The 25,391-nt window shown below is 39.7% G+C and overlaps 1 protein-coding gene across 2 annotated transcripts in view; it reads left to right on the top strand.

The window, feature by feature from the left end:
- Positions 1 to 9,044: 9,044 nt before the first annotated feature.
- The window catches only part of LOC147305934 (poly(rC)-binding protein 4-like), a 34,774-nt gene continuing 18,427 nt past the window's right edge, over positions 9,045 to 25,391 (top strand). Inside the window, exons 1-4 of one of the 2 annotated variants that reach the window (XM_086276459.1) lie at positions 9,045 to 9,701; positions 22,935 to 23,119; positions 23,962 to 23,985; positions 25,310 to 25,342. In XM_086276459.1, the coding sequence (XP_086132585.1) occupies positions 23,012 to 23,119; positions 23,962 to 23,985; positions 25,310 to 25,342 (165 nt within the window). In that variant the 5' untranslated portion in view covers positions 9,045 to 9,701; positions 22,935 to 23,011. Of the gene's footprint in view, positions 9,702 to 22,929; positions 23,120 to 23,961; positions 23,986 to 25,309; positions 25,343 to 25,391 lie in introns of both variants that reach the window. The other variant, XM_086276458.1, reaches the window with a different exon arrangement.

The following is a 25,391-nucleotide window of genomic DNA, read 5'->3' on the forward strand; positions in this document are numbered from 1 at the left end:
TGCACCTCGGAGCAAGTGACACATTTTGATGTTATTTAAAGTGAAAAGAAGTCAAGACAAGCCCTGCAGCTGCAGCGAACGCTCATTAAAAGCACTTTTTCTACAAACATCTTTGAATTTTTACTTCTTGTTTCATAAACTTAAACAAAAATGAAAGCTAATACAGACATTTGGAGAAGTTTTCGTATTCTAAGTCAGAACTTAGTAAGTCCCCCTTAGCAAATATCACAGCTTCACAGGCTTTCTGTTCTGGCTTTATTTAATTTTCACCTACTCTTCTATGCACAGCGCTTCAGCAGATATATTAAGGCTGTCTCACTGGATGTTTAAGATCCACCCACAGCTTTTCAGTGATTTTAAAGTCAGGTGACTATTCCAAAAGCTTCGGATTTTGTTTCTCCAGTTAATTACCTTGTGAGAAAAGCTAGCTTTTTTCTCAGTAGCAAATTCTTCACCGACTGCATGATATTTGAACACATCTGCTGATTTTTAAATGAATCTATTTTTTTCTCTCTCCTTGTGCAATTCTTTCCTGTGTCACTGGCTGTAAAATAAATAAAAAGCCAAATATTACCATCACGTTATGATTTAAACGCAGTAGTAGTGGTGGAGGCTGCTAGCTTGACATGTCTATAGCATGTCCTAAATCACTCCATCCTAGCTACATGTTGCTTTGCGTGCATCGTGTGTTGACCTTTGTACTGAGAATGCGGGTGTGGTTAACCTGTGACGATGGAGTGCATGCAAACCGAGCTGTATGTACTGTATAGTGTTGCACCACCGCTCTTATAATGTAGGTGTATTGCAGTGTTTCTGAAGCAGATGTTTAGTTTTTTCTCTCCAGCAGACATTTGGTTCCATTTAGTTTTTTGATCATGTTAAAAAGTGGATATTACAGCCTAAAGAGAGCATTGATGTCCTTTTCATAGCATCCCCCTACACCGAGGCTTTCATTTTTAGAACCTCACGAGTTATTCAGTCGACCCCATGGATTTTCTTTTTCTTTTTTTGGTCTTGAACCATCACCGGCTCAGAATCAGCTCCCAGTTTTTAATGACTAGTTTTAATGAGTCAATTAAAAGCCCAACAAGTTAATAGTGAAGGGTGTATTTGCACCTGCCCCAGTTATAGTTTTATTATCTTTAATTCATTTTTAATATCCATGAAATAAGAATAAATCATGAAGTTACATATGAAGATTTTATGAATTTTTTTTTATTAATTTGTTGCACTGCTTTTATTATCTTCTTTTCACATATAAATCAGCAAAGTATGTAATTTGCCCAGGGGTGGCCAAAAATTAGCTGCATCTATGATAAGAGCCGACAGGACAAAAAAAAAAAAAAGAAAGCACCAGCAGTGTTCAAGGAGCAGGAATGCCAGCATCTGAAGCTGCCTATTATATGTCTCCCCATATCCACCCACTGCTTGGTCCAAGGCTGTCTCTGCTGCTTAACTCTTGCACAGGGACTCTCTGTGATCCAGCAGAGCTCTCAGTGCAGGGAGCATGGTGCTGATGCCAAATTCCTGTTATCCAAATCCGTCGGCACTGTCTCATTTAAGAGATAAGAGGCTAATCTACAGGGTGGGCAGGAGATAGACCTAGAAATACAAGGCCCCTCTTGTCACTTGCTCGCCATTCACCACATAACTGGAATGTGTATAGGCACGTGCAGACAAACAAAACCTTGAGGATCTTTTCTCTTTATCCCCTTAGGCTTAGATGTGATTTTAAAGGATATAAATCTCAGTGTGTTTGTTCTATTTATCCACCTGAATTGCTCTTATTTTCTTTTTCAGATGTGAATCATAGCCAGCAATGTACTTCTTTTTTTGTTTCCAATATATTACTGAATAAAGAATCATAGCTCCGAGCAGTCAAACAAATCTGCTGCAAAGATTAAATTTAATATGACCCACATATGAGTAAAGACTTCAGAACTCAGTTGCTGATGAAAAAATAATCTGTGTTTCAGTGGACTAGTCAACCGGTCTTTCACAGTCAGTGTGCTTTTGAGCAAGGTTTTTAAATCCTAACTAGTACTGATTTTTAGAACTGTTTTGTGCTTTTGATGAGAAAGATGATTTAATCAATAAACAACAAAACATTTTACCAACTTTAAGTTAATAAAAAAGATATATCTTCTTGATAGATTCTTGTTAGAGCTGGAAAAAAGTTGCCAAAGTTTTCAAGCTTTAAAACATAAACCATTGCACAAGAAAACTGTCTAGAATGGTGCCTGGTAGACAAGTAAGTAATTACCTTGGCCTTACTTGAGGTTGAGATTTAATATTTAGCCCTAACATCAGTTAAGCCTTTCAGTTGCCAAACCCCGAACACTGCTTGCATTGCTAGAAAGTAATGCAAGCAATTGGAAGTGTGCCTGGAAAAATAGTGAATGGAAGAGCAAAGGGTTAAAGCTGGTGAATAAACAATTGTTTCAATAATTAAATCCCAAGGGGACAAAAACAGGCACAAAGTGCCACACAAACCCACTCTCTATAATAGTGTTTCTTGTGGATTGTATTTTCCCCCTTGTTAGGTACCTATTACAAACATTTTGGCCTTTATCCTTTTTGTCACTGCTGTAAGCCCAGCGTGGGACAAAGTTTGTCCCTATTTGACGGTAAGTGTTACACAAACAGGCAGGAGATTGCTATTAACTGAGCCACATTTGCTTCTATGCGTATTTCTTGTGTCAGCAAACACAGGCTATTTAACGGTTCAACTGCCAACTTCGAGTACCTGTCAAAGTTACAAAAAACAACCAAACTTCACAATAACTGATGTTGCCACACTGTTGCGGTGTTGTGTACAGTAAGGTATTGTGTCCTAGCACTGATCTCATTACCTGTTTCCCTAACGCAGTCTCTCACTATCAAGATCAAAAGCTGTTTGAAGGTTCACTTCATACCTGACGCAACACAGTCAGCATATAGCTCTCTCTCTCTGAAGTTATAATCAAGCGCCTGGAGATGTCCTGAGATAGGAAAAATGCAAAGTAAAGTTTCAAGATTTAATAAATGTAATCTGCTTCATCTTTTGTTTACAGTAATTAGAGAGTTTCAGAATTCATAACATTTGTTATTTCTTTTCTACTTATGCAGTTTTGAGTGTTGCTCCCTCTTTTACACATCTTTGAAATGAATGCTAGAACTCCCTCCCCCTTCGACATACTTATAAGATTGAGTTCCTGCCTACAGGCTGTTTCCAGCCACAACACTTGAAACTATCCCGTCATAATAATGCCTACATTGCACATTTGTGCACCTGCGGATGATACATTATCTTTTGCCCTGTTCGAGACATAGCCTGAAGGAGCACTTCCTCTCACAGCTGCCATGATGTCATCTCCATTTGGGGGGTTTTTTTTCACCTCCTTGAGACCTACAACCCACAGCCTTGACTGTGGTCTTGTTTTTGAGACATTAAAAGCAGAAAAGACGACCTGCATGAAATTAAAATCAGAACACAGCTTTGGATAAAGCTTCATTTATCTTGGTGCAAGAGGAGACTCATTATTATTAAATGAAAGGAAATATGGTAATGACCTGATTCTTTTGTAAAACTGCGGAGGGATAGTCTTGCATCCACAAAGCTCCAAAACAGTGCTTTTAAAGTTCTGCTTTTGGGTTCAGATAAAAGACGTTTTAGCGCTAAGTGGTGTCGTAGTGTGTCACACTGTTTTACATCTAAGGATAAACATTTTTTCTGCCATTACATCTAAAACAATGCCAACTCAGAACTTTAAGCTGTAATTAAGCAGGAAACACTTTGAGATATGTCCATTGTAATACTGATAAGGAGAAATGTCCCTTTGAGATACTCTTGTATCTTGAAAACGTCACTTTTCCCCTGGTAAATATGTACACGTAACTTTCTGAACGCTTACCATGGAAAATGTGGTATTTGAGGCGTTCCCTCTGTCAAGCCGCACCGCTTTGGTTTCCTGTTACCTTGTGATTTGAGCCGATAATATGTTTGCAATGATTTCACAATGCTGAGAGTTGTATATACACCTTTAAGCTGTGTTTATGCAGTTTTGTGCAGTGATGGGAAAGCAAGCTTTGTAAGCTTTGCTCAAGGACAGCTTCGACTGCGCTGTCTGTGAAACCACCGAGCCATCAGTGTTGCTTAGAAATGAGATGATTCAAAGACTTACGTAAAATAAATTATGCTGATTTATTTAATTTTTTTTACATTTATCACATTATTGAATCTTTTTTTTTTTTTTAATTGCATGACTGTTATCAGATGGACATAAAGGGAATGCATCAGGGAACTAAACATATTGGTGTGATCACTTAGTAGTGATCAAGTGCTTTAGGAATGCGTCATCAATTCAATATTGCACCAGTCAGAAGACCATTGCACCGATAAACAACAGCTTAAATCATGGCACTTGCAGTATGCTTGACTAACTCTCATGATGGAGAATTTAAACCTGCAATGACTGATTTCTTTGGCAGCCGTGACAGCTTTTAAACAGAACATTGACGTATTCTCACCTTTTTAAATAGCACAGTTGCTTATTTAACCTCCTCCACAGTTACAGTGCATTGGGTATTATCATTCATTTGGAGATATGTTTCTTTCCACCTGACAATGTACTGTAAGCTCAAAATCAATTCTCTTTCACCCTATTCTTTCCTTTAAAAAACAAAAAACTAGCATCTCATGAGGAAAATAATTAGCTCTTTATCTCTGCGGTGCCAGGCAGATAGTCTACTATGGATTTCTAGAGGACAATGAAGTTGTTGGCCTGACAACGAAACAATGAGCTGAAACTTGGAGCTACAAAGCTCTTATTTAAAAAAAGGAGCTACAGATTTGAGTGATAATTCTCCGTAGGTTCATCTTTATCAGCAACCCCTTTCACTATGTTGTTGTTTAATATAAATATTTATTAGAGCCGTAACTGGCCAAGCGGAGAACTTCATTACAAATGACAGATCGAAAACACTGAGAGCTGTGAGGCATGTGTGATGCTCCCCTTCAATCTTAGCTTTGATAGAAATGTTTTAAAAAAGGGCTGAAAAGTCTCTTTAATAAGTTGGAACAGCTTTCTGTGGATCTGAGGAAAACTCATCCAGTGGATTTCTTTAAATGCTGCTCAGAAATGTTCCTGGTTTGACCTTTTTTTGTTTTTTTACTTCGCCTGGGAAAAAAAAGGTGCTTTTTTAAAACACATTTTCCCTCTTTGAAGTATGCATGTATATTTTTGTGCACTTGTGTTTATACTTGTTATATATTTATATTTATGCTAGACTTGTCTTCATGAGACTTCAAGGTAATTGATGAAATGGATTATCTCACGCCTCGTGACATGAATATAAAGTGAATCACAATATGAAAATGATCCCTGTTCTCTTACAGGGATGAGATTTTTTTTTATTGTGTATTGACAAGCAAAACAGAAAGCACTTATGGGTCAAAGACAGTTATAACTATTGTGATATGTTTTTGTAAATAAGCATTAAACATTTAAATACAAACAGGATTTAATTGTGCATGTCGAAGTTGTGTTTTCTCATTTGCCCGTGTTTACTGGAAATTTAAAACCTGTTGTTTCTGTAGTCTTAGAACATAAATTATAAAGGAAGTTGGTTTTTCAAGCTTCTACAAAAAAAAAAAAATTCCTCATGTTTTATAAGTAAACATTAAAAAAAAAAAAGATATGTCAAAGCATTGCTCCTTGCTTGAGAGAGAATCAAAGATGAATTTGGCTTTCAAGAAGATCAAACTACTGCAGAAGTAACTTTAATGAAAGGAAAACCTACTGTGAGCTCTGGCATGTGGAAGCACACAAAAGCAGACTATGTTCAGTCCTCCCTCCCGTACATTTTCACTCACCATTAGTCAGGACAAAGTAAGAAATGGCCCAAAGATTCAATGGCAAGAATGTTAAACCATGTTTGTTTGTGCATGAGAGGAGCAAAGAAAAAGAAGAAAGATGTTCCACAGCTGAGTAATTATAGTTGTTGTGCTGGTGTCATCTCTTGATGTTTCAATGCCATTAAGTATGAGGGGCGTTTGTTGAGCTTGAATGGTCCCAGACAAGCAGGGATGATATACATTTTGTTTGGCAAAGCAAATGGGGGTCCATATAGCACGGCTGATTAAAGCAGGAGCAGAGCTTTTGTGAATTTTGATATCATTTCTAACTCTATTTGATCAAAGCAATTATTATGTAACAAAGAAATCAAATGGAAGCATCACAGGCTTAACTAAAGCAAATTTCGAAGTTGAAGTTGAATCACTAAAAATAAATCCAAATTCATGTTATACTGCAGCAGCAATGCAGCATCCAAACACATATAACAGGGAGGGAATGTGATTAATTTCTAGGAAAACTCAAATCTAGATAAATGAATTTGTTCATCATCATCATCATTATTCATCACCCAGGTTGGCTCCATCATGTCAAAAGACTGGCACTTGTAGGACCCACGCACCCTAGTGGTGGAGGTATCAATTTTGTCTGCAAGATAGATTTAAAATCACACAGCTCCTCCTGCTGTTTGAAACACAGCATTTCACACTGCCACCGGGCTGCATGGATCACGGTAAGTTATTCAGTAAAGCTTTATGGTTGAGTGCCTGGTTCATGCGGTGACAGACCCAACAACAGTAGGAAAGCAATAGTAATGCTTGCTTTAAAGCCCAAACTTAAAGAAACACTATAATGTGTCTCTCCTCTCCTTTCTACTGTAATGTGTCAGGTATAAAATGACTTTGTTCACCAATCAAACCTGATAATTCTCACAATTTTCCTCTTAGTCCTGTTCATTTTTAAATTTGTATCTCTGTTTTCACACAACTCATCCTGATTCCTTCGTTTAATTCCCTCACTTTGTTGCATAAAGGTGCTGGAAACATTCCTCAGAGATTTTGGATGATGAGGACAATACACTGTGAAGACCATTTGAGTACAGTGAACTCATTATCATGTTCCAGAAACATGTTTGAGTTGATTTGAGCTTTGGGACATGGTGCGTTGTCCTGCTGGAAGCAGTCATCATAAGATGGGCACACTGTGGTCATAAAGGGATGAATGCGGTCAGCAACAACACTCGGGTAAGTTGTGGAGTTTACACAATGAGGTGGTACTACGAGCCCCAAAGTGTGCCGGTAAAATGTCTCTCACTCTATTACACCGCCAGCAGCCTGAACCTTTGATAAAAGGCAGACTGTATCCTTGCTTTCATGTTGTTTATGCCAAATTGTGATCCTAACATCCGAATGTCACAGCAGAACTCGAGACTCATCAGACTAGGCGATGTTTTTCCAGTGCTCTGCTGCCCAATTTCGGTGACCCTGCGTGAACTGCAGCCTGTTCTTCGCTGACAGGAGAGGCACCTGGTGTGTTTTTGTTGTTTGTTTGTTTTTACTGCTGTAGCCCATCTAGCTCAGTGTGTTTTGTGTTGAGAGATACTTTACTGCATATCTTGGTCGTAACAAGAGGTTACTGTAGTTACTATTGTCTATTGTTCCTGTCGGCTTAAAGCAGTCTGGCCATTCTCCTTTGACCTCTGGCATTAAAAACACGCATTTTCAGCTAGAGAATTGCTGCTTACTGGATATTTTTTCTTTTTCGTACCATTGTCTGTAAACCCTAGAGATGGTTGTGTGGGAAAATCCCAGTAGTTTTGCAGTTTCAGAAATAATCGGACGAGTCTGTCTGGCACCAACAAATATATTATGTTCAAAGCTCCTTTCTTTCCCATTTTAATGCTCAGTTTGAATTTCAGCAGGTCGCCTTGCCATGTTTGCGGCCACTGATTTGCTGCCATGTGATTGGCTGATTAAATATTTGCGTTCATGATCAGTTAAACAGATGTATCCAAATAAGTGGCAAGATCATGAATGGCATACACAAATAACAGCTGTCTTTCCAAAGGTTTCTCCCTGAATGACATTCTTGTTTCTCGTTGTCATTCAGTCTGATTGTGAAAGCCATACCATACTTTATTTTTTACCACAGTTTTGATAAAAACATTGGGCAGTTCCTGTCTGCCTAGCTTGTGCATGCATTTGGATCCTTGTTAACATTTTCAGAGCACGCAGTAAATCATGTGACACTGTAAGGGTTTAAAATGTGCTCAAGCCCAGCAGTTCCCTAGGACATAATTGCCATCATACCTTAGGGAAATAAATTCTTAATAACCTTAAAAGCTGTTTGAATGTATCTGCTGGAAATATCTTTTCCCACAAGTCTTATTTACTTTCTGAACCATAGCTGCTCTGTTCCTTTTTGACTCCCAGCCAGGACGAAATGTCACCATCAAACGATGAAACAAAATGTAACAGCGTGCAGAGACATTGGTTTTAAAAAAAAAAAAGCCAAGCAGTAATGAATAACAGTCTGTTATTTAGAAATAAAAATACAAGTTCACATCCATCCTGTTCTCATTCTTTGGCATGAATGAGAGCCACCTGAGATAATTTGTGAAATAGATGGAGATGTCATGCTCAAATTACCCAGACGGTTCCTCCTTCATTCAGGAGCGGTGGGAGCTGTCTGGATGTCTTGCTCTAGTGTTTTTAAATTAATGAGCTGTTTCTCGTGAAGTGAAATTCGCTGTAGGTGTCTTTTGCTTGGTGTGAAACAGACAAATTTTCTTCCTTCTGCCACTTTAACGTTGTTAATTTCACATTTCTTAGAAGGGAATGCCAAGACTTGTGAAAAATCAGGGTAATTTAAAGTCATCACAGTCCCAGCCCACTTCAGAAAGAGTATATACTGCGAATTATTTAAAATGATACACAGTTTATTACTGTGCCCCTCACCTTTGCAGAAACGCTTAAAACAACAGCAATATCAAGACATAGACACTAGATGGCGCCATGTGAGAGAAAGTTGCTGGTTTAAAACTTCAAAAGAAAGCTTAAATTTAAGCCCTGCGCCACCAACTTTGCTGGAGCCAGTGAATTTTGATCTGCACATTTTATAAATTGACTAAATATTTGCATTATTAAGATTACCGTTATCATTGATATGTAAAGCCTAAAGCCTGAAACTGTACTCAAAGATGGGTAATCTGCCTTGCACTCAGCGGGATAATGTTTAAGGTGGTTAATTAAAATCAGTTGTAATGTAATATTTTGTGATTTATTTATTTTATTTTTTTAAACTAGGTTAAGTTGGCATACCCTTCAGGTATGAAACTTCTCCCGATCATTGTGCATTTCTCCATCTGATTCCGTTTTATGACTGAGACAAGTTGGTGTACAGTGAGACCGAGCAAGCACTCGTGATCTTGAGTGTGTCAATCTGCGGTGAGACGCACAGGGCGAAGAGGCGCGGCACGCTCTCAGCAGAGGTCCTGTGAGGACTGGAAGGATCACAAAAGCAGCACACCGACCGAGGCAGGGATGAAGAGATATCAGACACTTGGAAGCAGCTGAACCGGAGGATTTTTACCCAAAGAACACTCGGCTCTGTCCCACGGGCTGCCTCGGTTACTGGCTATCAGGGTGAGCGGGGTGGTCGCTGCCTGCATCTCTCTCTCTCTCTGTGTGTGTGTGTCTCTCCTCAGCGCACAGGCGCTCTGCACTCCAGTCTGCTGACACTCCGGGAGGACAGTCCGCACTACACCTCCGTGTCATTGGACTCTATGTGGATACAAAGCCCGGCCAACACAGATCCATGGGGATAGTTTAGAGGGAACTGCTGACTGCGACCTTTGCATGAAATCAGGTAAGTGTCGGTTTATTTGGAAAGGCACATTTTTGGACAGCTAGTTCCCTATTCTCCAACTTAAAACACCTCTTATCCAATACGTGACATTCTTGCTCGCTGTCGGCTTCAAATATAGTGTCTTATTTCTCGAATTAGGCCTACATCAAGCCATATATTTACAATTTAGCTTACACATTCGTCTCAACAACCACAATCAGGCCCTTTAACTGCCTAATTCCTGCCGTCGTTCTAAATTACTACAGTCCCTAATGTTTTTACTCGTGCGCACTCATGTGAGAACAGTGTAGGATGAAATCATTTGTGTGTGGAGCTGAATTAATGAAGCCGTAAAATGACTGGGTTGTTAAATCCAGCATATGGCAGAAAGTCCCCAGATGAGCAGGGGACAGCAGTAAGAGCGGGGAGACAATTGGGCTCTTGTGTGTGTGCACGGTTTTATGATAATGAAAGTGGACCCCGTTGGCCAGGCCCGTCCTGAAACACAAAGATCATTCTCAACAAGTCCCGTACTGTGGGCGCCCGCTTGGTGCTGAGGCAGCGAGTGTATGTGACAGCACCATTATTCACCAAGATGCCTAAGTGCACTTGTATTGCACCGCATGGAAGAACTATCATAACAAGCTGACCCCTACGTAGGGGTATATATTGTGCAAACGCATTTTGTCTGGAAATGTTTATAATTTACCCTAAATGTATGAATCCGTCCACATTTGCTCAACTGTAAGTTTCTAAACAATAACACAAATGACACTCTTTGACTTTCCTCTCAATTGTGCACACACTGTTCCTAAACAGTACTCCTTACAGGATTATTCTCATTTAGCTGTTGCTTCCAAATATATTGGCTCTGGTATTTCAGTTTTCACTTGCAGTTTCATTTACATTTTGCAATAATCTGAGCATATTGTTTAGGCTCCTTAGTACAATAGAATCAATTAAAAAACATCTGAGAGTGGACCTTCTCATCGATTTAGGAAATCATCATCCTTGCTGCCTGGAGATGCTCATGAATCTTGCATGTTCACATCCGGAGAGAAATGGGGGCACAATTAGAGGATTGCACATTACTTAGAGTATAGATGTTTGGCTCGGATGCAGTGCGTTGTATGGCGGTTCTACTGAAGGAGCAGAACATGATTTAGATATGTGTTCTGAAAGGACAAAGGCGAGATCAATAAGAAACTGATTTTTCATCTGTGTGTAGTGAACGGGGCATCTGCTTGAGTGCAAACACTATTTATTTCTGGGAAGGGAGTAGGACATACAATTTGTCTGATATAAGAGGCACACGTATCTTTTAAAAACACTCTGGGGGGCAAAGAGGTGGGCCATCATGTATTGCTGATTCTCTGTCCAGCTGCAATTCCTTAATGCACTCTGAGAGTCAGAGATCTAATAAGAAGTGGAAGAACATCTTCAATAATGAAACCCCACCTGCATCTCTGCTGCAGAGTGAGGGCTGGGGCTGCGAGGCCTCATAAATAACAGAAGCCAGACCTGACACGTGCTGCTCCAACGTCTGGGAACTGCCAATAATCCCTCAGCAGGAGGGAGTAAAAAAAGGCACAATGCTTAGTTTTGCTTTGCAGTCATCAAGTAAATGTAGCTCAGCACAGCAGCTTTACTCTAATAAAGAGTTCTGCAGAGTGATATGAGGGGATATTCAATCACTTTTTACTCATAAGGAGAATACGGGAAAAGCATTCCTGTAGTGAAAGCAGCGCATGGGACAGCAAACAGCTTAAATTGCATGCAGATTTCAATATTATTCTATTGATTTTATCGCATCACAGACTTATCTTTGTCTTATTTTTTTCTGCTTTTCAGCAGTAATTTAATTGTAATACCTTGCAGTGTTTGAAGCTTAGAAGTATCATCGCCTTCTTTCAGGCTTTAATTTAGATGTTGTATCACAGGAGCATTTTTTCAATACATATCAATTTCCTCTCTAATACTTGAGATAAATCCCCTGTAGCAATTAACCTGCTTTTGAGTGATTAACCTGTGCTTGTCACTATCTAATAACTACAGACACTTGAGGCTGTACTCCTATTGTGATCATTATTATTCTCATGCTTTACCATGAGACACAAGAAAGCTATGGAACAACATTACATGAGTACTTGTTGATTTGTGATCTGGTGCCCTCCCTGCATATAAACAGCACAGAGAGCCTTTTTTGAATCTTCTTGTATTGCTATGAAGAGACCCTTTCTTCTCTAACACAATGTGACCCTCACTGCTGTTCTTTAAACAGACCCAGTGGCTGACAGAGCTTCGGGCTGTCCCTGCTATGAAAAGATAGCTCTGTGCTGAGCTCCAAAGATTGACCAAGCAAGCCTCATGACTCTCCTGTTGTGTCTCACAAAGAGTCTCATGAGCATGATTTATTTAGTCCAGAAGTTACCGTCAAAGAGGACCTTTTATGCTGTCTTTACAGAGCGCCTTAAGAAGTAATGATAGGTGTATTCTAAACACTCAAATCCAGTAAGTCCTGTATGTCGTGCGAATAAGCTAAAAGACTGCCTTCATGAAGTAATCCGCTCTGCCCTACAGAACACTAAATGGAGGTTTTTCTTTCAATTGGCCATCTGCATCTATGTGTGTGTGTGTTTGTATGCGACAGAGAAGGAGAGAAGCTTTTTATCCCCCCTTCAGCTGCCTAGCGCGTGAAATATTTAACAGGGACCGCACTATTTTTGGGTTTGTGCTCAGTTTGTTTTGAAGCTTATGTAATCCGTAGTTTCAGCTCAACGCGCGGTAATGTTTTATGTCAAATAATACACCATTGAGTCAGCCAACTTAAGCGTAGTGATGCTGCAAGCAGTATAATCCTGCAGACGAACTGTGCGAAACTATAAAGGACATTGCACAGCTGAGAATTATGATGAGGATTCCTGCACCATCTGTGCACTGATGGATTTGCCATGTTTAATGCAGCGTCTTGTACCTCAAGGAAGCGGGGGCCACTCCAGATCGTCTCAGGTTCCTTGTTTCTGCGAGATATTGATCAACTTGTCTCTCTTCCCTCCAACTGTCTCCATCTCTGCTTGTTTTCTTCCTCAGTTTGTCTCCCATCTCGCTCACTTTCTCCTCCCTCTACTCTCCTCTCCTGTGAGGTGTCAGATTCTCTGACTCATGCCCTGGTGTGGAGGATGGGAGGAAAGCAGGGATGAAAGAGAAGAGAGAAAAGTCATTTTGCAGATAGAGGGAGTGACCTTCATCCAGTAAGAAGGATGGGATAAAAGCTGGAGTTAATACCCTGCCAAAGTGTATTCTCCACCATGCCAAAAAGCCATTCAAAATGATATATGGTCCTAGTAGGAGCTCTCTGATAATAAGAGACACGCCATTGTAAGGAGAGGCAAGGCAAATGATTAGAAAATTTCAATGTTGTATCCAGAAGGATAAACACTCGGGGACAGCATATGAAATATGCTGAAGATTTTTGTTTGAAACCAGATTTTTATTTATTTGTTTATTTTTTGTTGGGGGATTTGACAGTTAAATGACAGTTGTACAATATGTATGCCTGGGCCCCACTGTCCCTATGCTAACTAAAGCCAGTGTAAATACAGGCTCAGACAGTGGCACGCTGTGCCTGGGTCCAACAGCCACATGGCATATATGCATATATATATATGCATATATATAACAATTGACAGCCCACAAACATCTCCTTATAAGGTCATTATCTGCATGTTTGTGTTGTTGTTGTTTTTTTCCCCCCACTGGCAATAATGAGAAGAAGGGAGGGATTGGGGTTTACCTAATGAGGGGATGTGTTTCTTTGTAAAAAACAACTGCATCTAGAACTGATCAATCGCAGAGTGGCCACATTCCTTCAAGGGTATATGCTTATTAATCCCCATTGAGCCAGAACTAAATAAATACTGCTCCACCCTGACAGTGAGAGAAACTGATGGCATTTTATAGACTCCCGTGCTAGTATGTCAATTACACTGCTGTTCATTAGCTGCCGGGTTCCCTTGTAAGTATGCAGATTCTGCCACAGAAAGCTGTCTGTGTCTAAGCTGTATAGACAAACTGACATGACTGTAAGTTGCAATGACAAGAAGAAGCCTTGACAGTAACGATTCCTGCCACTTTTAAAATGCAGCCGTTTCCAATATCAGTGATGTAAATAAACAGTGGCTCTACAGCTTGTGTGAATAAGATTATTGTGTGTATAAATGGCTACAAATGTATTACCCCGCACCACCACCCAGCTGACAAACCCACAAAGTTTCAGAAGGCGTGTTATCGCAGAATTTTCAATTAGGCGCGTTCATTGTGAAGACAGCTTTTCAGCGGCTTTGTTTATAAAATCAGAAATCAGAAATCTTGTAGTTTTACTGAATGTTTTAAAAACACACTGCCCTGGGGTAATCTTATCAGCGTCAGCCCACATTTAGGCGCGGTGGCCGTAGTGAATGTGACCGCTGGCCGTTCTCTCTGCTGCAGGAGCAGCCGACAGCTCGGGGGCCTGATAACCCTCTCTGGAGCCCTGCGGTTGACAGGCGACTTGAACTGCAGGCTTACACGGTTATGCTTTAACGCTAGATGAAGCGGTGGGCTGATAGCAGAGGACAGTCCCCTCTGTGCCAAGGGCTGACCCCTCCCATTATATGTGACAGAGCTGAGACAGACATGCCGAGAGATGAAACACTACTCTTTAATTTCAAGCCTCTCCTATTTCACAACTAAAGCCCTCTTCTCCTCTCTCTTTTTTTGCCTCTCGACCCTGGAGAGGTTATGGAAGTGCAGCTGTATTGGTGTAACCGTTTAATTCTTCAATCGAGTGCTCATTATTCTTGCAATATATGTTGCTGAACTATACTGAAAGGGGTTTACTGTCAATTTATTGTAGTTTTTCTTCTTTTTTTTTCTTCATAATCTAACGTGGGTGATGCAAAATGTTTCTTTGGTCTGATCAGGATTTAGCAGCTCCTCACTGAAGACTAGAAGAAAGTTTTTCTTGAGTCACCACACAACGCTGTAGCGCTAAAGCAGAGGTTTAAACTTTAATGATGTTTTTACTATTAGCTGCAGCTTAAAGAGAATTTGAAAGCATTCATGAGATGGTACGCTTTATTTGTACAAAGGCAAAAATTTCACTTAAAAATTCCACAGTCACATAGATGTGTTGACATCACTGTGGCGCTGCTCAAAAAGCGGTACAAGTGCTGCATCTTGGAATGACCATTTGCTGTGATGTGGTTAAAGCTAATCCAAGCAAGCTCTTCCACTTTGAAAATTTCAATTACAAGGAATAGAGTTTATTTGATCAAGAGGCCTTTGCATCATTTCTATTCAGTATGCAGTCATTAGCTATGTTAGTGCTTTCACACACCCTCTCCTCTGCTGTAAGTAATCAGATTTACAGACAGATGCTTAAAATGGCCGAACGTTTGTTTAGACGTAAGTCGAGCAGACGTGTGCATTTCATGTAAGTTTGGAGACCGACTAACCAGTAGCAAAGAGGAGCCTGGAGATTTATTGCTTTTGTCTGTTGTATTTTTTCATCATTGTCTGAGGAGATGACGCTTTCATTGTGTCACCCCGTGTACTCAAACATCGCAGCAGTTTGAGTTTGTCGTGACAGATGGGTGTATAAAGTCTTCCTGTGGAAGTTCTGAGTAGATCAAAGCCTGTCCGCTGTTGCTTCCACTGGACACTGTCTGTATGTGTGTGTCTTGTGTGGATTGTTGACTCCTTTCATCCCAGCAGCTGTGTGTGTGTCTTGTTTTGAGTTTTGTTTTGGGGCACATAGGCATATGAATGTTGGGGTGGGGGGGTATACATATGTGTAAATGGTCTTTCACCTCTTGGTACTCTCACTGTGCGTGTGTACACACATTGACACCCTCCCACTTACTGCTCCATATGTGCCCACCCGAGGGACACCCTGTCCTCTTCGCCTATGCGTGTTGATGGAGCAGACACACAATACCCCCGGTCCCACATATGGAGAGGCGGGGGCATACCCTGTTTCTGTTGTTCACCATGGAGACCAGGCACATCCTTCTTCATTTCCTCTAAGCCAGCCCAGAATCGCCTATTTGCCAGGATTGTGTGAGGGATACGGTTGTCTCAGAACAGGTGCCCAGTCCTCCAAACAAGCCCGCTGTAAAACATTCTTTTCATCTTGACAGACTCTCTGTAGTGGAAGCACCTGAAAATCTGGCAAGGAAAAGAAAAAAAACTGTGGTTGCTGTCAGGGGATGTATGCCGATTGCTTTTATCCATGATATCTTTGAGGTTATGGACGGTTGACAAAAAAACACCAACTCTGGATTCTTGCTCGATTTAACTTTAAGGATAATTTTACATTGTTACATCTTTTTAATAACAAGCGTGGTGTTGGGATTTTCTGTCGATTTTTTATTCGTTGTCATGTTGTCTGTGCTATATGTTCTCAGTTAATGACTGTGGGAAAGATTTACAAGTATTTTGAAGACACCAACTTTCATAAAGACAACAAGGCTAAAATTGTTCCTTTGAGCAAAAAACTTCAACTTAATCTTACATATTGTTAGTGAAAATACTGAAAGGACGCAGATTGTCCTACTTAAATGATCTACTTTAGCCATAGACTGTATATAAATGGTGGAATAGGCCACAAAACATCAACGATTAGTAAATTCTATTTAAGTGGTTTTGAGCTGAGCATTAGTAATTTGTCAGTCACAAGAAGCGACCACTCTAAAACATAATCTGCTTTGCCACTGCTGTTTTTTTACACTAATGGAAACAGTTATTTGACCATTTTGTTGTATTCACTAATTTGAACCTAGCTAATAACATGAATAACTTAGCAAAATTAGCAACTGACAGTCATAAATTCATCAGGAATACCGAGGTGAAATATAAAGGGTCATTTTCCGTTGACTTCCATTCAAACGTAACTAATTTTTTAAAACCAGAGGAGGTTTAATACGCTTCCACATTGGCCTCCATTTTGGGGCTCGTCAGCTCTGTTCTTCTCGTGTGAATTTAGCATGCTGACATGATCATTTGCATTAATCCAAAAGGACAGCTAAGGCTAATGAGAATGTGATTAGTTTAAGTATTTTTCACACAAATGTCCATAGAATCACAAATGTTAATGCAAAAGCTCCATCCAACAGTTCAGCAGTATAACGATACTAGTAAGCAAAAAGTGACAGAGACACAAGCGAGAAGGAAAGTCTGTATCTGTGCAAAAATGATTTCAGTAAAATCCATAAAAGTCAGCCTAGTGATGTCGTAAAAACAAGTTAGAATAACCAAAATTAGGAGAATACATGACCACTAGAATTATTTGTTGAGATATTTTGGTGTAGGCATTGCCTTCCCAAAGCCAAGCTGCTAGCAAGGCTAAAATTATCTCTTCTTATGCCCCCAACATCTTTTCTTTCCCCTCTCCCCTCAACCGATACGGCAGATGGCTGCCCCTTCCTGAGCCCAGTTCTGCTGGAGGTTTCTTCCTGGCAAATAGGAGTTTTCCCTTCCCACTGTTGCCAAGTGCTTGCTGATAAGGGTTTGGGGTTCTTACCTTTAATATTGGAAAGTCTTTATCTTACAGTGTAAAGTGCCCTGAGGTGACTGTTGCTGTGAATTGGTGCTGTATAGATACAATTGAATTGAATCAGTTATTACCCAAACTGCTTTTTGTAAACATCCAGATGAACTAATAAAGTGGTGACCTTTGCTATTACATACTCGGTCAGTTTAGCATAGCAGCCCCCAAATCACAACCCCCCCCCCCCAAAAAAAAATTATTTGAACCTGGCTACTTTTACTTAGTCAACAGTAACCAAGGACTCTTATGGTCATTTGTTTTCAGTCTTTGTGTTACAAAGTCATGCCTAATCCGGTGTATATAAGGCTGGATAAAAGCAGTGACTCATAACTGAAGCTCTTTCATGCTTTATGCAGTCAAGCAGAGCAAGACCCAGGTCACAATATAAGTGACATAGGAGCAGAACAGTAGGTGGACTCTTCACCTTTCTTTCCTAGTCTGACTGCAGTTTGGCAGCCTAGTGCTGCAGTCTGCACTTTGCTAATTCCGTGTTCTCTGTTACCAGGTCTAATTTAGAACAGAGGGGCTCTGTTCATCCTGCAACAGTGCTGCTTGGGATTCTGGAAATGAAGAGTTCAGAGACTCACCGCCCTCACACAGACACAGAGCACATGCCTTGTTATCAACCCACAGAGATGCACATAATGATCCCTCTAACCATTAACTCCTAATGCAATAAGTGCTAACATTTTAGCCATGCCCCTCAGTGCCTAAAGATAATGAAGTTAGCCTACGGGTTGCATAAATGTGCTCTGTGATAACACATGTGTTCAGGATGCATCAATCAACTTTAAAGTCATGATTACTTAGCCTTAAATCTGTAGCTGATGGCAAGTAAAATGCTCCAGTTTTTGTTTATCTCCAGCCCCTTTGGCTCTGTTTGATATTTATGGAAATTGTATGTAGATGAGCTCCTAACTGATAGCTTTGTAAGTCAATCCAATGAGCATCACTTTCAAAAAAAAGCAGATGAAGGCTGATTGATTTGATGCAACTGAATCCAGCACAAAGGCACTCCGCTCCACTTCCTGCCACATTTTGATGGGCTAGCATGTTAGACGTGCCATGGCCACGGTGGGAATATAAAGCTCACAGAGACAGTCAACCTCTGCGACATCTTAAGAAGGTTGTGTGCAAGTATTTGAACATGTCTTTGCAGGCATCCAGTGCATTAATAAATCAAACAAACAGCGATGTCCTTGCACGTTAAGTAAAAGCAATAAACCTGCCTACAACAAGTCACTGCGGAATAGGATCTACTCTAAAATAACAGCCATTTATTAAACATGATCTCCTCTTATAGCTCACCAAATGTATAGACAGAATGTAGATTTATAAACGCACACACATAAGTCAGGCATTGTCAGAAGGACTGCAGCAGTAGGCTGGTATGCATTAGCACTGTAGGCTGGTTGGAATGTGTTTGGCAGACAAGTAGCCTTGATGAGTCAAAGGGGAGACGTTAATTACTAGCTGCAAAAACGTAGCTGTTGTTGTTTTCGCCCTCTGAGTGCATGTGTGTCATGGTTCAAAAATGTAGTCCCCAAGACACTGAAGAACCACCATAAAGCTGCTGGACAGGCGTTTGTCTGCCTGTTTGTGGACAAATGTTGTCACAGCTTCAGAACTACTTAAGATACAGTAGCAAAAGTTTAATTTCAACTTTTTTAACCCTTTGGAGTCAATGAACATGCTTGACTCCAAAGATGCAGCAGTCTCAGAGAGTCTCCGTTTCAACTTGTATTGAAAGTGCAGAGTTTAAACTATATTCCAGTTTAATCCCAACAGTTCAGTTATGTGGATTTTATTGACGGTTTGATACGTTTAAGAAAATAGGTTGAAGCCAACAAATTAATCATGCTTATATTTTTCTATGCTGTGTGGATACATTTTACTGTAAATGTCACAGAAGGGTTTTAGATTGTATATGATGTCATACTGGTACCTTTAAACTATGTAAAATAATACCTAAAAAAGCTCAAATGTTCTGAATTACATTTAGTGTTACACTTTAGATCACCTCAGTAGATATTTTAGGATTCAGGTGTTTGTTTTTCTTTGATATTGCAAAGCACCATTTTGCTAGCAATGGTTGATACTGACATGCCAAAGTGCAGGGTTAGGGTTATGATCAGTCATATGAAAGTGCATACTGCTAAATTATTATTAAATTATATAAAACTCTCAAACATCATTATTTATAAATTTATGCATTGCTTTTTTCTTCATTTGTTTTTCAAAACTTAGTTGAGCTAATGGGTCCATGTAGCCTCCCCTGGGCTGTTTTAGAGGCAATGCTCACTCAGTTAAACTTAGTTATTTAAACACTTAACAATTGTTTGCCTCCTTGCAATAAAGAAAGATAACAAAAGCAAAATAGAAAACAACAGATTTACAGTGCATGGAAATTAAGGTGTCTATATAAAGTACAAGTTGTTTACACCTAAGCAATAATCAGTGAAGAAAAGAAAACACTCTGTAATATATATATTCTTAAGTGAAACATAAACAGAGTATCTCACCTTCTTCATTTCAGAGCAGGTCATGACTTCATTGATCCACTGAATGGGGACAGGCAGCCTTCCATCTCATTCGAGTTAAGCACTGGGCTAAAAGTGCATTACATCCCAAATCATTTGATCTGCGTGACACAGCAGTTGTTGCCATACAAGTGTTAGGATCACTGTTGTTGTGTAGCTCAAAGACTGAAGTCTAAATATTTTTTTAAATGAAATTAGATTACCTTAACTTATGGCCCATTGTTGCTTGTGATTGGTGTCATCTTGGATGACTTGAATTACAGATTCAGAACTTTTTTTGGCAGTTAATACTCAGAGAAACTAGTGAAGTTGGCATGTAAATGTAGCTAATAATGAGATCCCAAGCGGCATTGTTTTCAGGCATCTTTTATCTTAGTTAGTATTGCATGATTAATGTGTTGGATTTTGTCTTACAGGTTTAAAAAAGGAACTTTAAGGTTTTTGGTTTGATCTTTAGCAACTGTCTACAGGACTGCTTTAAAGGGACATTTGAATTTTTCATAGCAAATTTTATACTTTTCAAATAAAGAGTCAAAGGAGATAATTTTGTTATTCTTAATGACATTCTTAAAGAAAATGATAACAATTTCTGAACCACAGAATAAATGCTCACTCTGCCGCTGAAAAGGTTTTCTACTGTAGGGTCAAAGGTATCGAATTTTTTTAGTCCACTGGACCAAAGAAGTAGTTATATAATTTCTAAGGAAGATAGGAGCACAGATATATTGATATGGGTGAAATTGGTAAGCACAAATGTAGCTCTATAGTAGATCACAGAATAGAGAAAATAATATTTACACTTTGGAAATATCATGTAGGAATAGTGTTTTTAAAAAACTCTTTATTATAAATTTGAGCTTTAATTGTTATGTGCTATGAAGCCCCACAAAGAATCATTTGATGCAGCTGGTTGTGGTTTAAGCCTACTTTATTATCCAAGGGGTCGATTGTTGCTATTACCGTCTGTTGGTTATTGCTTCCATTTGCCACCATCACCAAGCTTGTTTTTGGGAGTTTCTGCTCAGCAATACTCGCTGTTTTGCAGGATGCTTGGGAAGCATTGTTTTTATGTATTTTTTCTGTAGAGATTAGGGGAAGATGGTGATATGTTAATTAAGCTAACTCTACTCCTTCACAGAGGAGGCAGACACATTGTAAAACAGAGAGTAAAGCAGAGCAGTAAAACCCTAGTGAAGACTCTCAAGACTCTCTGAGCTGAGATAAAACAAGTGCACTTAAGTTGGGTGATATATAAATACATTAATTAAAATTTTCTCTGTTATCAGTTTTTATGGGGTCTGAGTTGACTGAATGCTTTGAACTGTGCTCCACCTTTCCGCCTTTATTACCACTTTTCTCTTAAAACAAAACAAAACAAAACACAGGGATGGTTTAACAGCAGGGCTCCTGGTTTCAAATGGCGCTCACTGCAGAGCCAAATGGGTCTGTGTGGTTAGAGTTAGGGTGGGGATGGGGCTTGAGCCAGTGTCATGTGCAGTGAGCAGCCTCTCGCTGAAGTAGCCTCTTTATAAATGTGACTTCACTATTTGCTAAGAGATCATTATTTTACTAATTCATATCTACATAGCAAAGAGCCATGTGCTGTTGTATCAATATTCATAATCTCATTTATTGAACCTTTAAGAATACTGCAGTAACAATAATGACATCAGCCTCAGCTGTAGCTTGGGATTAGTGCTAATTAGTATATAGCCTGCTAACACATCAATCTAAGATGATTAACTTGGAAACATTAAAGCCTGCCATTTTGCTCTTGACGATGCTCACTAGTTGACATTAGCTTTTAGCCAAAGCGTTATTATTCTAATCAACAAGGATAAAATAAAATAAAATGATCCAATTTCTTCTTGCTGTGATATTGTGATCAACATTTTTCACAAATGTTCAACATTTATACACCAATTATTAATTTATTGATTGGTACGTGATGCCAACCTTAGCTAGTTAGTTTAGACTAAAAAAATATTGTTGCTCACTTTGTTAAAAAATTGGAAACTGGAAAGTTCTAAAACTAATAAGAAACAGTTTTATTTAGATGCAGCAATCCACATCTTTCACCCTTGTACATGCACTTCTGCTCTCCATGCTGACAAATGTAAGGCAATATAAAAAAAAAAATAACAAGAGGAAGCAAAAATGACTCAGTGAACTAATTATGCACGTCATGCTAAGACTGTAAGCATCCAGGTGACTCAGGCATTAATCATCATTCGGTTTGTCAAATAACTGGCATGCACAAAGCTGCTGCCACAATGTCATCCTGGGATGACTACAGATGCATCTAATTTGCTGTCTGTGTATAAATTCTGCTCCGCTTCGCCATAACACTTTTTTTTCCCTCCATCCGAGTGTGATGGAGCAGATAAAATCAGATCCCCAAAGAAGCCCCAAACATTTTCCATTTTATGAATTTGATTAACTTTGCATGAATCTCCTGCTACACTCTTTTTTTTTTTTTTTCTTTGTTACATCCAATTTTAAAAGTCACTCAGCTTGCTGTGAGAGAAACTGCTTGTCAGGTAATGAAGACACAGTTAGTCATCGATGGCCACCCACAGTCTCTTCCAATCCCAAAGCTATGATGAGATGCAGCATCGCTGACACTGCTGGTGCTCCTGGTCAATACCCTGCATGCACAGTGGTGTTCATTAGGACTTTGTTATGAATTTCGCCATCGATATTACATCGACTTGAACTAATGAACAACTTTCTCACCGAGATGCTCACAATTACATTCTGCCTGCCTGAAAGCTCTTCCGTGTCACAAATGTGTTTGATTTCCGCTTTGATTTGTCCTCATTTATCTGAATTTTTTTGATCTTCCAGAATTATCGTTTAGTAAACAATAGAGTTAGATACAGCACAAGCATCCAATTTCCCAGAAATGAATGAGAACACCATTAGTTATAATAGTGCCACATAGTGCTCAGTGAATGATGTTGCTGAATTAATTTTTCTCTTCAAGTATTTATAATGTTTGTTCAGAAATCCATGAGCTAGAAACAATAGTGTATGCATGAGCATATGTGTGGTAGGGAGGAAATGTTACAGACACAAAAATAATTAAGAATCATATTTTCTGAATTCTGTTCTCTCCCAGAGCAGCACTGAACGATCTCGGACAACCACAGAACGAGTGCTGGCCTTCGCTTGACTGTGTGACCAGCGAATGAGCCTTGTTCATGCGTCTCCCTGAGTGCCACTCCCACATCACCATGAACTGTGAGCAGGACTTTGGCGACGGGGGCTTGGGAGTGACCCTCACACTACGACTGCTCATGCATGGAAAGGTTGTTTATGAATGAATGCACGCATGCTTCAGCACTCAAGGCATTTTCAAGCACAAGATTTGTCACAGCCTCACACATCACAGTCATGTGAAAAATAAAAAGCTTTCACGGGATTATGTGATAGGCAGGCCTGCGAAAAACTAAGCACACCCTCACTGTTTCCACCGGAATTAAGAGGGCAAACAGCAGCCAGGCACTGATAATCAAATGCATTTGATTAATTGATTATGACAAAGAGTGAGCACCTCTGTAAAAGCACAAGTTCTGGCAGCTTGCTGGCCTCCAGGATTCAGCTGCGTGTTAACACAATACCACAGTCTTTACAGGAGTGGGCATCCCAGCAAATTCACCCTAAAGTCAGACCGTGCGATGCTTAGAGAAACTCCAAGCCACATGTGTCAAGAACCAAACAAAGCCTATGAGCACAAACATGATGAACGGGTCCTGCAGTCACAGGAACTGGCCATCTCGGAGTCACTGACAGTCAAGATGGTTTCAAAGAGTGAAACAGAGGCCGTCAAAGCTTGGCCAAAAAAGGGTCACAACCAAATGGCTGTAAAAAAAATCAAGGTGTTTCAATGAAAATAATGGCAAAAATCCTAAACAAATAAAGTCACACAGAAAACGATTACTTTAAGTTATTGCTGCTAAAGGTGATTCTACAAGGTACTGAATGATGGGGTGTACTTAGTTTTTCACAGGTGCACAGAGTCCTGTGAAAATGTTTTTTTTTTTTCATAATCATACATGCTAAAAATAAACAGTTACTATGAGGGTGATCAGTTTTTGCTTTTTCCCTGGTTTCTATTTATGCTCTATCATCTTCATCCCTTTGCATTCAGGAGGTTGGCAGCATCATAGGAAAGGTGAGAATTCCTATTTTTAATTCTACTCGTAAACATATCTGCATATATAAAGGGAATAATCATTAAAAAAACAGTGATTTAAAATATATGGGTGATGTTTTGCTCTTATATAACTCAGTAGCCATTTTCCATCATTCAAAGCATCTGCAGAATAATTTCCCTCTGCCTTGATTTTGTTTTGAATCACCAGAACACAAAGCTCTGTAACAAAGACTTGCTGTTCTGAATATTCCCATCCTAAATGTAATTGTCTTCAACCAACCCTCTTAAGACCTCCCCCACCTTTCACAAAGCGCCATAGTAATCCATCAAACAAAAACATTAGAGCACCGACTGCAAGCCTCCTGTTGAAACTGAGCTCCAAAGACATACTGCATTACAGTTGGCCCCTTGTGGGCACTTTTAGTGTCTGCTAGGAAATGCCTATTGAGACTGTGTTGCTTCAGTAGCCCCTACTATCGAGCCTTCTGCACCTACAAAAGGCATCACAATGGATGAAAGAAGAAAAATAGAGGAATATAGAAAACTGTGAAGTGCTGGAAAGAATGATTTTGCAATGGATGTGGACAACAGAAAATGTAAAAAAGGAAGCGAGTGAAAGCATTTGAATATGGGGCATACTGTGCAGCTCGACAGAGTGGGAGGCACTTTGTCTGAAGTACTCGAGCTAATAAGTTGTCTAAATAATAACTGCTCCACCCTCCAGCCTTTTTTCCCCTTCCTATCTCTTTGGGAAAACCTCTCATCCTTTCCCCATCAATAGAACACCAGCAGCACAGTCACAATAGACTCCAAGTAATACGTTTCCCGAGATCATAAACAACAGTGTTTGCCGAGGTGTGAGATGACATTGCTTTTGGTACTGGTGAAAGAAAGTGGTCGTCAGTTGCTGCACGAAAGTGTGAACAGAGGTATGACAGGTTGGATGAAGTTGAGCCAAAATAAAATAGCAGAGGGGAGACGAAGCAATCAAAAAATCAGCGGAGGATGTGCTGCAGTGTGACACAAGTCTGACAAAATGTTATTGTCGCTGGCAGGAGCTCTTCACACGCGCTGCGAGCACAGCCGTTACAGCAGGTGTACATTTCCTTCATATGCTCAGATGCTGTATATTTGATATGTTTTTGCAAAGTTAGTGCAAATGACAACATCGCTGCATACACTGCAGACTGAAGCCTTATCGATGCTTTTTTTTTTTCTGAACAATTTCCATCTAACGTGGTTAGAAATGGCAGATTTTGCCTAACAATGTGTTGTAACTGTTTGGTGAACTGAAGCACATTTGCATCTGTTTAAAGCTGTCCTTCGTTTTATCTTTTTTCAGAAAGGAGAGACTGTGAAACGAATACGGGAAGAGGTACAGTGTCCATGATTTCGATCACCATTCCGACACCATTCAATAGAAT

This window comes from Aulonocara sp. 'chitande type north' Nkhata Bay, linkage group LG20 (assembly GCF_057382095.1).
Source record: "Aulonocara sp. 'chitande type north' Nkhata Bay isolate Kocher_YH1m ecotype deep benthic linkage group LG20, A_spYH_male_GT1.1, whole genome shotgun sequence".
In the NCBI taxonomy this organism is placed as follows: Eukaryota; Metazoa; Chordata; class Actinopteri; order Cichliformes; family Cichlidae; genus Aulonocara; species Aulonocara sp. 'chitande type north' Nkhata Bay.